At 45.1% G+C, this 16,249-nt stretch overlaps 1 protein-coding gene across 4 annotated transcripts in view; it reads left to right on the plus strand.

The window, feature by feature from the left end:
* Positions 1-16,249, plus strand: part of LOC121579527 (disks large homolog 4-like) — a 96,677-nt gene that overhangs the window by 13,691 nt on the left and 66,737 nt on the right. The window contains exon 1 of one of the 4 annotated variants that reach the window (XM_045224448.1): positions 2,637-2,862. The exons of 1 other annotated variant lie outside the window; for it this stretch is intronic. In XM_045224448.1, the coding sequence (XP_045080383.1) occupies positions 2,821-2,862 (42 nt within the window). In that variant the 5' untranslated portion in view covers positions 2,637-2,820. Of the gene's footprint in view, positions 1-2,636; positions 2,863-9,165; positions 9,580-16,249 lie in introns of those variants that run through there. 2 more of the 4 variants (XM_045224447.1, XM_045224446.1) reach the window with 2 other exon arrangements.

Below are 16,249 nucleotides of genomic sequence, written 5' to 3' on the forward strand. Positions count from 1 at the left end.
AATAGAGATAAAAATATTACAGATTAATGAACTGATTATATGAAGGCATAAACATACACACGTACTCACGTGTACACACGCAGTACACACACACACACGCACACGCACGCACACACACACAGTACACTACATTTGAGTGGTTTGTTTGTTTCTGACTCTGTATCTTCATGTTCCTCTTATGGGTGATGTTAGTTGCCTAGCAACCAAGCTATCAGAGCTCGATTGTTGCCATGACAACATGGCAGGGTATCATGAAGAGAATAGAGATGAAAGGAGAGAGAAGGAGAAATGAGAGAGGGGCTGAGAGACCAAGAGAGTGAAAGGGTATGGGAGTGAGAGAGAGGGAGAGAGGGAGAGAAAGTGTGATAGACAGAGAGTGTGTGAGACATTGATGAGTGTTGATGGTATGAAATCCGGAGTGTGCAGGTAGGAGGGTAACCTCTGCATAGGCGGTAGCAGAGAATGCCTGTGAATGCAGAGAATAGGAAAAGTCATCAGTTTTTACATGGTAGTATTCACGCATTGTATATGATGCAGATGTTCTGTGTGAGTCGCTCTGGATAAGAGCGTCTGCTAAATGACTAAAATGTAAATGTAAAATGTTCTTCATTTCTTGAGTACCGTGTCGATGAAAATTACTAGATGGCTGTCAATTAGCTTTAGTTATAGATACAGAAAATGTTTGTCCAAATACCCTCCATCTAATACAAGGGGGCTCTCAGCCCAACCTCAGCTACTATCAAAACACATCCAGCAACCCAGTCCAATGGAGCCTAAGTCCAGTGGGGTCAGAGCTACCTACTGTTAAAATAACATCATGTTACGTAGCTTTGGTATGAATGTAGTTGGATGACATGCTCTGTGGCCACATCCAGTGACAACCATCCATAGTGGGCAGGTGTGGATAGATGATGTGACCCAGATAGGGCTCAGGGCTCAGAATAATGAGGCCAAGTGTCGACACATCAGGTAGAATGTTCACCAAACGGCCTGCAACACTGTGTTCTATCACATTTCTATTGGGCATGAGACGGTGAACCTGTCTAATAAGGTTAATGAAATCTCAATGCAGATACATGAGATTATTTTGGACACCCTTGATGGCCAGGTGTGGTCATGACCACCAGGTGTAAATGGGGTATGTCCATGTATGCTAGGTATGATGGTTGAAGATAGTAATATTTAGATTTTTATACTAATTAAATCACTGTAAACTAATATTCTGTTTGGATGTCATCAGCAGATAGCTCATATCATGACATTCATAATTCACTGCATTTTAACTCTCTTTGATTTGATTTTCATTTATTAGGATGCCCCCATTAGCCGACGCCAATGGCAACAGCTAGTCTTACTGGGGTCCGACATATAACGAAAAGACATTACAGACAAAATACTTTACAATTTACATACATTTAAAAACATTAACGTGTAGTGTGTGTGTGCATCTATCAGTTACACTTACATGTCAGTACATACACACAACAAGTAGGTCACATGGGGGAGAGGCGTTGTGCCGTGAGGTGTTGCTTAATTTGTTTTTTTGAAACCAGGTTTGCTGTTCACTTGCGCTATATTAGATGGAAGGGAGTTCCGTGCACTCATGGCTCTGTATAATACTGTACGTTTCCTTGAATTTGTTCTGGACCTGGGGACTGTGAAAAGACCCCTGGTGGCATGTCTGATGGGGTAAGTGTGTGTGTGTCAGTGCTTTGTGTAAGACTGTTTGCACATCTGGTTTGAGGATTGTGAATACATTTGGCAAATAGGAATTTTACATTCTAGGTTACGGTACTAAAGCATAGATTATTCCAAAGGCAAAGAAAACAATTTTTGTTCTGTGGCTATAGGTTATTTTGGAATTGGACCAGCCAATAGGTCATTTGAGTTGCAGATGAGTTGGCCTACTACAACTACTGTTGCTTAGGTAGCTCCACATCATGTTCATTATAATGTGTACTCCAAGTGCTGCCAGAACACAGTTGGCTATTAAGCAGCTATAATTGACCCTGCACAGTGCTTTCTCAAATGACAAATATTTTGGTTGGATTCCATGTGTCCTCATTTGAAAAAGCTGCAACAATATCACAGTCCAATACAGTGTTCCTCCACTCTCAATTCCCACCGCTGTCTCAGACCTGAGTCATATAGGAGGAATCCAAATGAGGAAGGAAAGGGGGAGGCGTTTGTCTGTGTCAGAGAGAGAGAGAGAGAGAGAGAGAGAGAGAGAGAGAGAGAGAGAGAGAGATGAGAGATTGAGAGAGAGAGAGAGAGAGAGAGAGAGGGAGAGAGAAAGAGGGTATAAACAGTACTGTATGTTTGACTAGAAGAGCAGAAAATACATGCAAAAAGCGTAGGTGAGGTCTACACTCTCTCTCTCTTTCTCTCTCTCTCTCTCTCTCTCTCTCTCTCTCTCTTTTCTCTCTCTCTCATCTCTCTCTCTCTCTCTCTCTCTCTCTCTCTCTCTCTCTCTCTCTCTCTCTCTCTCTCTCTCTCTCTCTCTCTCTCTCTCTCTCTCTCTCCCCTCACTGGCTGTGACAAAGAAATTTTGTGAGTCACGGCTGGATCAGTCCGCCAGCTCTCTCTATTCAAACCCTAGCCTTAACACCGAGACATACCCAACACCAACTCTGTCTTCCAGGAAGAACTCTCTCTCCTCATCTGCTACGACAACCCCCTTCCCCCTCCGTCTCTTCCCCTCCCCTTTTTCTCTGTTTCATTTCACCCCTACCCATCCACAGTCTCCCATCTCTCTCCCCATCCCTCCATCCCTCCTTTACTGCGGGTGTCTGAGAGGCTGTTTTTCTGTGTCTCTCGCTCATGAAGGGCCGCACTAAGCTCCCTTCCCTCTGCTCGTGTGTGGTAGGTAGATTTACCTCTCTCTGTGTCTGTTGTTCTTCCCCCTCATTCCTCTCTCGTCTGTGTCTGGCATGTCGGGTCAAAGTGTTGTTGATGAGTGGGTAGTTGCTGTGGGAGACTGGGGTCAATCTGTCTGTCTGTCTATTCCTCTATAGCTTAGCACTGATAGGAGCTGGAGGTAGAAACTCTGTTTTTGTGGTATGTCGAGCATGCTGTGTTTGGGTGTGTTCCTTAGATTTATAGTTATGCAGGCATACGTATGTGTGTGTAAGGGAGGGTGGGGATTTGTGTTAGAGCGTATGAACGCGTCCTGGCACATGTGGGTCTGTGTCAGAGTAAGTGCATATTGAGAGTGGTTTTAGTAGACTTGTTGAATACAGGAGTACATGGATATACATGCCTTTGATATACTCCCTCTGTTTTTGCGTTAGATAATATTTGTTTGGGTGTGTTTGGAAGGTTGTTAGTCTGTACAGTGTGTGTGTGTGTATATTGTTTCTATTTACAGTATGAGTGTGTGTGTGTGTGTGTGTGTGTGTGTGTGTGTGTGTGTGTGTGTGTGTGTGTGTGTGTGTGTGTGTGTGTGTGTGTGTGTGTGTGTGTGTGTGTGTGTGTGTGTGTGTGTGTGTGTGTGTGTGTGTGTGTGTATGTGTGTGTAAGTGCATAAATGGGAACATGAGAGCATTGATTGGTTCCTGGGAGCCCAGGTCTCCTCCAAGCTTAATAAGCTGAGTGGACACAAACAGGGCCTGAGCTGTCTGACCATTACTTAATGTCGACAGACGCACAGGCTCAGAGCTGTGTGTGTGTTTGTGTCTGTGTGTGTCCGTCTCACTGTGTTTGTTGTGTCTCAGGGTGGTGTGTGTCTAGTCTGGAGTGGTGTGACAAGGTGACATGTGTGTCAGGTCATTGTATGTCCAGGTCTCAGTGGTCATAGAGAGGTAGGGGGAGACAGAACGGGGCTAAGGGAGGAATATCAGACCCAGTAACTGTTCACTCCACTACAAGTGGCCCTGATGAAACCATATCCCTAATGCATGTAGGTGCATTTAGCATGACTGAAAAATGCACTTAAGAGCAGAAACCAACAGACAGGATTTTATGAATGTCTTTGCTCGTGTGTGTGTGTGTGTGTGTGTATGTGTGTGTGTATGTGTGTGTGTGTGTGTGTGTGTGTGTGTGTGTGTGTGTGTGTGTGTGTGTGTGTGTGTGTGTGTGTGTGTGTGTGTGTGTGTGTGTGTGTGTGTGTGTGTGTGTGTGTGTGTGTGTGTGTGTGTGCGTCAGGGTGAAGGGGACGTATTGTTTTGTCACATGGGTAACAGGGGCCTTGGTCACATGGGCTGTCATCTGTGGTCTGAAAGCAGAAGTAATTTGTTTGCACCAACACACAATGCTATATATATATAGCTGTAATATGCATGCATTGATGGCATAGGCATAACACATAGTTTATGGTAATTTATGCAATGTGGATGTAATTAATGTGGAGAACCTACAGTAGTTACTTTTTCTATGGAAATACAGGACATAAGGTTTAAAAAAGGGTTACGTATAGATGACCTTTGTGTTAAGTGGCCAAACATCTGTTGACCTTTAAAGAGGCAGCAGGTCTCTGGCCTTCCCACTGTTTGGCAGAATTCCTGAAGGAGAGGGAAAAAGTAGAAGACATACATGTGCTGTGATATTTTCCTGTAATGTTAGTGTTTACCAATCTGTTCACAGAGACCCCCAGGATTGGACGTTACTGTTCCAGCCCAGCACTGTAGCACACCAGATTCAACAAGCCATTGATTAGGATTGAATCAGGTGTGTTAGTCGTGCTGGCGTTGAGTTGGAAGAAACATGTGAAGTCCTGTGGGTCTCTGATGAGGCTTTTCCTTTTCAGGTTGTCCAGCACTGTTGCTGTAGGTCTTTAACAGGTAGCATCAGGTAACATTCTCTCAACAGGTCTTTTCAGATAGTGCCTCTCGATGGGTTTCATAACATGTATATCTGATAATCTGCAAGAGCTGTTATGCCGGGATTCTATTGATGTTACCTCAGAACTGTTGTTGAGTTTTTTATACCATACATAGTGCTTTCATCTGACCTTCCACTGAGACAATAACAGTAGTAGTACACAGTAGTAATCACATTTACATAAAAACTGAATACAGAGAGTCTTATACCAGCCAAAATCCCATTCCCACTTTGATCTAAATGGTCCACTAAACATTTTGTGATGAGAGAAAAAAGAAAACCCTATTACAATCAAGGCTTATATTTATCCAGGGTTAGTTAGCTTGAATTTATACAGGGTTAGTTAGCTTGAATTTATCCAGGGTTAGTTAGCTTGAAGTTATCCAGGGTTAGTTAACCCTGTAAAACAGTCGAGGCCATTGTATCCAGTAATCCTGGGGGGACTGAGGAGTCTGTCTGTTGGTCCAAGCATTTACATTTTAGCAGACGCTCTTATCCAGAGCGACTTACAGTTAGTGAATACATATTATTTTTTTATACTGGCCCCCCGTGGGAATCGAACCCACAACCCTGGCGTTGCAAACACCATGCTCTATCAACTGAGCTACATCCCTGCTGGCCATTCCCTCCCCTACCCTGGGCCAATTGTGCGCCACCCATGAGTCTCCCGGTCGCGGCCAGCTGCGACAGAGCCTGGATTTGAACCAGGATCTCTAGTGGCACAGTTAGCACTGCGATGCAGTGCCTTAGACCACTGCGCCACTCAGGAGTACAAGCCATGTAGGGGGGGGACCCAGTAATGAGTCTCAACACTTCCCTGCTTGGAACAATGTTACAACAGTTTAGATTACCCTTAACCAGCCCTACCAATAAAGGGATAATTCACCCAAATTCCTAAATTGGTTAATCAGTTTTTTATTTTGTAGTCTATGGGTCAGGAGTGACTGTAACCTACAATTATTATTTTGTCATTTAACTACAATAACAACATATCTCCCGTGTTATTTGAATGGTGTGCCTTAATCAACCCTAAGTCACATCAAATCATGAAAGAGAGGAGACTATAACACACAGGACAGGTGTTTCAGTCAAGTGGAATCCAGTGACAGCCAGTGTCGCAGGAGGATGGAGACCTATGGCCTCACTGTACACTGTAGGAGGCTGTATCGGAGAGTTCATGAGGACTGACTGTACACTGTAGGAGGCTGTATCGGAGAGTTCATGAGGACTTACACTGTAGAAGGCTGTATAGGAGAGTTCATGAGGACTGACTGTACACTGTAGGAGGCTGTATCGGAGAGTTCATGAGGACTTACTGTACACTGTAAAAGGCTGTATAGGAGAGTTCATGAGGACTGACTGTACACTGTAGGAAGCTGTATAGGAGAGTTCATGAGGACTGACTGTACACTGTAGGAGGCTGTGTAGGAGAGTTCATGAGGACTGACTGTACACTGTAGGAGGCTATATAGGAGAGTTCATGAGGATGTGTGCAGCCATCCTTTAGAGGAACATGGCGACCTGACCATCAGCCAGCTAGCCAATGGACTATTCGATGGGGGATCCCCGCCCCCTGCAGATGTTGTCATGGAAACGCTCTGGTTCTTGTGGGGTTTCCTCTCTCTTCTGTGTGCTTGTTCACCCAATGCAGTGCAGAGCTGGGATGTGAATTTCACCACTACACAATGTGCTGCTGGGATACGAAAATCACTGATACACAACACATCAGTGAGATGTAAAACTTAATATTACACAATGTCAACTCTCAATGTAGCAGTGGTGGACAGTAGTTGAGTGGTTTTGTGAGTTCTGTTTTAGAAAATGGGGGGTATTGATGACTAAACAGAAACCTCTTTAAGATCCAGAGAAACGTTTAAAAATGTGCATTATTGATCGTATATCCAAGCAGAGTCCCATGTGACGTGAGAGCTAGAAAGTAGTACTGCCTGAGCCCACTGAGGGGCAGGCCAGCCCCACATACAGGCTGCTATGACCGTGGCAGCTAGGGCCCACACTGTCTGTGGCTAGCCATATGAGACGCCAGACATTGACTACATCATGGTATATGTCCATAACCAACACTGTTTTCCAGAGTCTCTTTAAATGGGCTATTAGTGTTTTGGATAGCACTGTTTGGCAGGACTCTAGTTTCTTCTAATATGGATCATGTATATGTTCTCTTGAATGTGTATTAAACAATCAGTGATTATTTTCATTGGGTTGTTGTGACTAACAGCTTTTGGCAGTATGCATCTATCAATGCAATCTTTACATTGTTTCTCACCCTGTATTTGTCCGGATATATCTGAGTCTTTTATTAAAGTACTGCCTCCACAATGTTTGGTATACCGCAACCAAGGTCGAAGCGCTATTTTAAAACAAAATATCCATGGAAACCGTGTTGTGAGGCTGCAAAGCACAGCATACTCATCTACACACAATAACGCATAATGCAGAAACAGATAGAATCACAACCATTTTCACTCTCTCTCTCTCTCTCTCTCTCTCTCTGTCTCTCTCTCACACACACATACATGCATATATATATATATTTATATATTATTATTATTATTTCTTTTTTTCTACTTGTTTTTCTTTTCTACTTCCTGCTTTGTTCCATTATATTATTTGTGGGCAAATAATGACATGTGGTTTCAATGTTTTATTAAACTGAATATTTACAGTGAGCTTTCTTGTTTCAGACATTGAGTTCCCTCAGATCTAAGTGTTTGCTCCCAGGCAAGGTTTTCAAATGTATGGTTTGGTATTGATCGGATAAAGAGCCGCATGGAGTAACTTTGGTGTGTACACAATTGATTTGCTAGTTTATGAACCACTGTGGTCTCCTTGGATTGCAAGGCAGCACGTAAAATGGAATTCAGGATATTTCACATAAACTGGAAATGTTGAACTTCCTCTTGGAATAATGACAGCCCATATACGCAAATGGTAATGTTCGTAACACTTTACTTGACTGAATCTTATTAAAGGGGGGAGACAAGGTTTTTGGAATGACATGAAAAGGGTATTTTATCCTTGTACACCCTGTGTGTCTCGAACGGTTGCATCTGTTCCATTTAACATTGACGTCATTCCAGAACGTGGAGCCCCGCGCCGCAGTCGGTCCTGAGATGAATGCACAATATTTAGTCCACCTGCTTCTCTCGCTCCACCTTGTGGACGCAGTCAGCCAGCACCTACCCCCTCAAGAAACTATGATAACACCCAGCTAATACTCTGAGAACCACTTGAACCGTTTGATTCCAATCATTTTAGTGTTATGTGTGTTTGCGTGTGTGTGTGTGTGTGTGTGAGAGAGAGAGAGAGAGAGAGAGAGAGAGAGAGAGAGAGAGAGAGAGAGAGAGAGAGAGAGAGAGAGAGAGAGAGAGAGAGAGAGAGAGAGAGAGAGGGAGAGGGAGAGAGAGAGAGAGAGAGAGAGAGAGAGAGAGAGAGAGAGAGAGAGAGAGAGAGAGAGATGGGGGGTGGGGGGAGTGGGGGCATACTAGGCCTAATCCGGACAATTATTCTTTACCAGAAGAGGTAGAGCCTATAGTCTTTCCTATGTGTTTTAGCTAGGCCTCTGCTAAGTGCTTTCTAAAGAGCATAGAATATGGAGGCTCTGTCACACAATGATACTAAGACCTTGGATGACCTTGTATGTGTGAGTGTGTCTCTGCATGTTTGATCATATTTTAGATTGTTTTAAGACGGGTCTTTCAGTGCTAAACATACCGCCGCATGCTGACATAGCCTACAGGTGTGACCGCAGTTGCGCGCTAAAAAGAGCGTGTTGCTGGCCACTGCTGTGTTGAAGCTTTATTCACATTTCAGGACCATGGACAGTTCCTTGCAGACACTTTTCCATTGGTCCATGGGGGGGCGCCATTAGCACACCATATGCACAATAGAGCTTGTATGATCGCTGCAGAGTTGGTGTGAGCATGAACAGCAGACAGTGTGAGGAGACTATGATGTGGAAACGTCAGCTCATGATAGTAAATAATTTACTGTTTTCGCTTGTGTGCATGTTTTGATAAAAGTAACCTATACCGTCCAATATCAATCGTGCATGAAAATGTATGCACTCACTAACTGTAAGTCGCTCTGGATAAGAGCGTCTGCTAAATGACTAAAATGTAATGTAAATGTAATTATCGATAGCCTATGTCCGCGTGGGAGCCTATAGCATAACTTTTGTCTTGCTTCTCAGACGCAGACCCTACACGTTCCAATTAGAATTGCGCATGAAATCCAAACCTTACGGTGGATAGAGAGGGGAGGAGAGAGAGAGAGAGAGAGAGAGAGAGAGAGAGAGAGAGAGAGAGAGAGGCCGATGTGGATGAAGACTTGTGCAAATCATGAATTATGGTGTTCTTGTAACACTTGAATAGAAGGAACATGAGGGAACAACAGCATTTCAACCTTAACATCTGTCCAGTGTCCAAGCTACAATCCATAATTCATGTTCGTGAACTTAAAGTTATTTCTGAGTTGAACATCGGATTTCAACGTTGAGTAGTCTAGCACGTCTTCGGGTAGCCTACCAACCGTGCATAGCCTAGTCACCTGCATCGACTACCGCTCTTCGACCCTCCCTCTTCTCCAGCATCGCGGCTTTGGTGGTGGACCGGTGTGGTCTGGTATATGGTTGTTGAACTGATGTCTCCGCCTGTTAGGAATCTAAAGTGCCTCTCGCCGGTGATGTGTCAGTGTAAGGTCATCTGTAGCAAACGGACTCTTTCCCTCATGTTCGGTTGCAAGGTAAGCTTAGATCGGGTTCGGTGTAACAGTTGTTGTAGCGACGCTATTACGTTGATGGAGAGAAAGCGAGGAGATGACGAGCTGACTTAAAAAGATGAATGAGATACCATAGTGCGCGCGCGTGTGTCGGTGTGTGTATTTGTGCGTGAGCATGTTCGCAGTTTGTGTTCAAGATACTATACAAGCCTAAACCATTCTGTTGACACAATGAAATTGCTGACTGAGCATTGTGATCATTTCCCAAAGATAACCCACTACCTTACATTTAGGTTACTGTTGTGTTTTCACTTTCCCATTATGATCTCAATCGCAGATTATCTGGAGCTTTGAAATGGGACAATCTGCTGGCAATATGTGTTACATGTGTTTCCTGGTGTTACAGGCCTACGCATATGGATTAATCACGCCTCATATACAGTACTGTATGTTCAGATCAACACCGTGGTCACCGTTTGCATGCCGACATTTAGATGTTTCATTTCCATAGGCCATTTCCATGGAATATCAACCGGCATAGCCTATCTGAGCCAGCCCATGCATGTTACATAGATTGTACCATTTGATTATCTTATAAAGACCATCAATGAACAATTCACATTATACTTCACAGTTGTGCTGTTTAGGACAATGGGCAGGGTTTAAACCAGCAAGAGCATTGTTCTGCTTTACTATGCAGCTGTGGGTCAGGAGCTCTGTGTTTTGCTTCCTAACAAAGAGATGCATACAGATATAGCTTGTTATTCTTATAATCTGAGAGAGCTGTTTGTGACCTTGGGATAAATCGCTAAGGGCCTTCGCTTTGATAACACCCAGCAGTCCATATAGGCTACTAATTGGTAGGGGCTGTGTCTGTTGTGAATCACTAGTGTAAGGAATGGTGCCACTGCAAATTAATGTCATGGAGACAGTGATTGTATTAATGCCATCAGCCTTGGTAGGCAAAAGGTATTTTGGAGTGAGATCATTGAAAAGTTGTCTGATTCTGAGGTCTTTAGAAGGTCTGTAGAACCAGTAGATTTGTCACCCAGTGGTGGGCTAGGTATGTGTGTTTCCAGTTGGGCAACCACAGCCAAAGTATATAAGTTAAAGGCCCAATGCAGCTGCTTTTATCTCAATATCAAGTCATTTCTGGGTGAAAATTAAGTACCTTAATGTTATTTTTTTCAATTAAAAAGGTCAAAACAAAGAGCAATTTCTCAAGCAAGAATGTTGCTAGAACTGTCTGGGAGTGATCTGAGTGAGGGGCCTAATTGAATGAGCCTAATGGGAGGAATATGTAACCTGAAAACTAGCTGTTAATGACAGAGGTTTTAAACTCTCTTTGTTATTGGTCTATTAACTTATACTGCCTGGTGATGTCGCCAGGCAAGCCAAAACTCCATCCCACCAAAAGTATTTACACTAAAATGGCATCATCATTTTCACAATTTCACAGTGTTATGCCAACCTCATACTGTGGAAATACACAGTATATAAAACACAGGAAAATCATGTTTTTGACTGCACTGGGCTTTTATTGCTTTCTATAATGCTTTCAAAAACACTTACTTATAAAACTGGGGTTGTCATATGGCCTTATCTGTAGGTTTGATTGCCTCACCCACCCATCCACTTTTTCCCCTCCTTCACCCCCTCCCATTTTCAGGTGTTTCCGGCCTGACAGCTTGCTCTGTCTCTTTCCACATGGCATGGAATGGGTCTTCTGCCTGTTTTCCTCCCAGTCTGTTAGCTGTATCTAGCCAACCATTTCTTCTGTGGCTCTGCCAAATGGCCATGCTGTGTCCACTAGCAAGGTGCCTAGGACTCCCTCCTTGATCTGGCCACAGTGCTCTGTGTGAAAGTGGGTTTCTCTCTGGCCCACAGATTGACGGGGCTGTTTCTGTGGTCTCTGACGTATACAGATCCTTGGGTTCCCCCATGAGACCCAGGATGCACCTCCACTTCACCTCCTCTCACCTCCCTTCAGCACCAGACACTACTGCCCTCTCTCTCCCTCCCTCCCTCAACACCATCCTGGTCCACAGCTCCACACCCACACTCAAACAGACTCCACTCCAAAGCCACTACAAATAGCAATATGTCCCCTCCTCCCCTTCTACTCAGATCACCATGTTAACATGAGGCACTGGTGAGACTTGTTGGAGCGTACCAATCATTTGAAGTGTATTGAAAATCAAAATGGAAGTACTGACATGCACTTACTCATAGACAGACACTTTTATATAAAGGAGAGATAGTTGGCCAGCACTTGGTTTCAGTCTTAGCATGATGTATTGTTCTTCCTGTTTCACATGCTGGAAATAGGTCCATTTCCTGCCTACTTCGTGGGTACTACTGGACTAGGATATTGTTCCACTGTATATGCTATGTTATAATATTTTCTCTATACTGCTCAACTAGGTGATCTCCATGGTGATGATGTCCTGTATTAACCTCAGATACGCACATTCAACTCACTACCTGGCAGTCATAATAGTGCTATTTACTCCGCTATTATTGAAACCTCTGGTTTTCACGTGGAAGAGAGTGATTGACGAAGTTCTGTCGTGCACTTTGCTGTGGTGTATTACTCCTATTGGTACTATGTATAAATATTCAATTTTCTAAAATGAACTCAGCAGAGCATGTAAGAGATGTTTGTTTTTCCTAGATCCATCATCAAAACTTTAAAGTTGTATTTAGTGTGACCTGGCTTTAGTGGCTGTTCTAGTTGAGAGGGAGGGGGGGTCTTTGAGGATAACAGTTAAAGTTGAGGCTAACTATCCCAGTCATGAATGATTAAAGACTGTTTCGACCCAACGTGGAGATCAATGCTCAGCACACCCAGGGAATTTACTCATGAGCTCTTTACCGGAACACTGCCCAGGTCACTGGGCTATTCACAGGAACCCAAGGACCTGCTGTCACTCACTGCCAACCAGCCAATCACACAATCAATAAACCTGTAATACTCCTCACCTGCTTGCCCCAACAAAGACTCAGATGTCCATGAATCATATGAGTCAGATCCTGCAGTTCTCTGTAGAACTGTAAATGGGTGTTGTCTTGTAAGTGCTCAGTTTATTCAGAGAGTTCTATTCTGGGGGTTTTGCACTTCAGACAGCTAGCTGGCTTAGTAGTTTCACTAATAAAAAGCATGAGCTGGCGCACACCCAGAGAACACCATTCAGTGTAGAGGTGCTTACCAACGGTGAATAAACTGTAAGCTACAAAAACAAATAAAGAGAGTCGCACACTCTATGTATAAACTCCCAGTAATTTATTGGGTAAGAAATCACCAATGTTTCGGCATCAGGGTGAAGAAGGCACAGTATTTGTTTTTGTAGCTTAGTAGTTTCACTAACACACTTTCCCCTAGATCAAGCTGACCCATTTATGCTGCTGCTTATGTTGTCTTCTGTTGAATTCAGTACTGGACCTCTTCCACTCTGAATGATCTACTGTATCTACCATCATGCACTGGAGCTGGGAATGGCTGGTGTATTCAGCAGAGTAACTGTATGATAGTCAATTCAATATCCTCTCTTTACTATCTCCCCTCCTTCCCCCTCTCTCCTCTCTTCTCTCCTCTCTTCTCTCCTCTCTTCTCTCCTCTTTTCTCTCCTTCCCTCTCTCTCCTCTCTTCTCTCCTCCTTTCTCTCCTTCCCTCTCTCTCCTCTCTTCTCTCCTTCCCTCTCTCCTCTCTTCTCCCCTTCCCTCTCCTTCCCTCTCTCCTCTCTTCTCTTCTCTCCTTCCCTCTCTCCTCTCTTCTCTCCTTCCCTCTCCTTCCCTCTCTCCTCTCTTCTCTTCTCTCCTTCCCTCTCTCCTCTCTTCTCTCCTTCCCTCTCCTTCCCTCTCTCCTCTCTTCTCTTCTCTCCTCTCCTCTCTCCTCTATTCTCTTCTCTCCTTCCCTCTATCTCATCTCTCCTCTCCTTCCCTCTCCTTCCCTCTCCTTCCCTCTCTCCTCTCTTCTCTCCTTCCCTCTCTCCTCTCTTCTCTCATTCCCTCTCTCCTCTCTTCTCTCATTCCCTCTCTCCTCTCTTCTCTCCTTCCCTCTCTTCCTGGCCTTTTCTATCCTACCTGCTGGCTGGCTTGGTGTTACTTTTGCACAAGCCCCATTCCATTACTGTGTATACTTGCTGGGTTGAATCCCAGCCAATGAGTGGACGACTAAAACTAGACATGCCAAAGGGTCAGTTGAACAAATGGAGTGAAGCCCTGGACTTATGTAAAGCCACATACAGTAGAACATATGGTTCACATTCTCTTAATAACCCCAAATTATTCCAAATATGTTTGTTGTCTTGATGTTTTGTCTGTGTAATCTCTTTATGGAGATGACCGGTAGTGATTGAATTGAGAGCCGCTGTGTTGTGTGTAGGCTATCTTGGCCTGCCCAGCAGCTGTTCTGGATGGACTGTCCCTTAAAACCACACATGAGAGATTTCATTGATTGAATTATCTTCCATTATCTTGAGTTAAGAGTAAGCATTAATTGGTATACAATTACATTACATCTAACTAGCAGTGTATGTTACTGTAACATACATTGTCACATCCAAAGTAGATACATTTTCTTGTCTGCCTACTTTCCTCTGATTAAAAAAAGGAATGTTTTCTAACATTTTGACTCTCCCCATTTCTCCTTGTCTCTGTTAGTTCATCTATTGTTGGAGGAGTCTTGAAACACATTGTCATCCTTGCTCTCTCCTCCACCCCTCCCACTGTTGTTCTTTTTCTCCCTTTCCCCCTCTATCTTGACCCTCTCCCATTTCTCCTCTTCCATCTCTCAAACCCCCTCCCCCCTCTCTTTCTAATTTCTCCTCTTCTCTCTCTCAAACCCCCTCCCCCCTCTCTTTCTCATTTCTCCTCTTCTCTCTCTCAAACCCCCTCCCCACTCTCTTTCTCATTTCTCCTCTTCTCTCTCTCAAACCCCCTCCCCCCTCCCCCCTCTCTTTCTCATTTCTCCTCTTCTCTCTCTAACCCCCTCCCCCCTCTCTTTCTAATTTCTCCTCTTCCCTCTATGAAACTCTCCCCTTATCCCCCTACCCATCTCTCCCCATCTCTCTTCCTCTCATCTCTTTCCCCCTCTCTCTCCCTGTGTGTTTTGTGGTCTTGCTGTCTCAGTGTAATGTGATCCAGCAGCAGTGCTGACTGCCCCCTGCTCTGGCACTGCTAGGCACTTTCTGTTCTGCTCCGGTTGCTAGGCAGCTGATCTGAGACCAGTCCTCTCCTCAGTGCTGCACCTCCCTCGCCGACCCGTCTGGCTGCCTCCAAAAAGAGGAGGGGGGATGGTATCACCGTGATACCAATCCTAATGCCACACTCAATCTTAGGCCACCAGGCAGGCAGGCGACACTCAGTTAACCCCAAGAATCTTCTAGGTTCTGAGGATAGGTAGAGGCTCATCTGACGGCAGTACGGCAGACTGTAGTGTAAGTGTACACAGCCAGGGAGTTAGGCTAGTCAGGGGTTAGCTGTGGACTGGTTACACAAACATAAACAATAACCCTTAGGTCGCTCCAGCAGATTGGCTTTATGATGCCTTCTTGTGCTGTGTTTGTGTTAAAACATTGCATGCACTTTTGCAGCTCTCTGTGTCATTACCTGAGTGTAGGCCACAGTGTGTGGCTAGCACAGTGGGCTAGTTGTTGGAAGGTTTCCCAGGTGTTGGATATCAGTAGGGGAGTAGCTAGGGTTATTGGTTACTAACAGTGTGTTAGCTTGCTGGGTAGGTATGAGTCATGGGCTGCTGTAGTGTTGCTCCATTTGGTGGTGGAGGATAATGGCCTTAGATTCACTTCACAGTAGACCCATTTAGGGCCCCGTTTTCTGTCCAAAAACCGCCTTCAGATGCACTTGTGGGTTTGTGTTACGATCGTTTATGGAAGATACGGACCAAGGCGCAGCGTGATAAGCGTACATTTGATTAAGTACTAAACTCACGACAAAACAACAAACAAACGAAACGTGAAGTCCTAGGTTACACAAAACAAACCTTAACGGAACAAGATCCCACACTGACTAGTGCCAAACAGGCTGCCTAAGTATGGTCCCCAATCAGAGACAACGAGATACAGCTGCCTCTGATTGGGAACCACCCTGGCCAACATAGATCTAAACGATCTAGAACATCAACATAGAAAATAAAAACACAGAAACTACACACCCTGGCTCAACATTTCAGAGTCCCCAGAGCCAGGGTGTGACAGTACCCCCCCCAAAGGCGCGGACTGCGACCGCACCACACAAACACAACAGGGTAGGGGCCGGGTGGGCATTCCGCCTCGGAGGCGGATCCGGCTCCGGGCGTGACCACCACTTTCTCTCCACCTCCCCGTTGCGCCCCTGATCTGGTCTGGCACCGCTGACTGGAGCTGGAACCGACGACGGTGGATCAAACCGTACAGGCTCCGGACTGGAGCCGCTGGCCGGAGCTGGACTGGACACCGGTGGAGCGGATTGCTCTGGCTCCGGAGTGGATCCGCTGACTGGAGTTGGACCGGACCCCGGTGGAGCGGATTGCTCTGGCTCCGGAGTGGAGCACGGGCCGTGCCGGACTGGACACACGCACCACTGGCTTGGTGCGGGGAGCAGGAACGTGCCGGACCGGGCTGACGACGCGCACCATTGGCTTGGTGCGGGGAGCAGGAACGGGCCGGACCGTGCTGACGACGCGCACCACTGGCTT

This window comes from Coregonus clupeaformis, chromosome 13 (assembly GCF_020615455.1).
Source record: "Coregonus clupeaformis isolate EN_2021a chromosome 13, ASM2061545v1, whole genome shotgun sequence".
Classification (NCBI taxonomy): domain Eukaryota; kingdom Metazoa; phylum Chordata; class Actinopteri; order Salmoniformes; family Salmonidae; genus Coregonus; species Coregonus clupeaformis.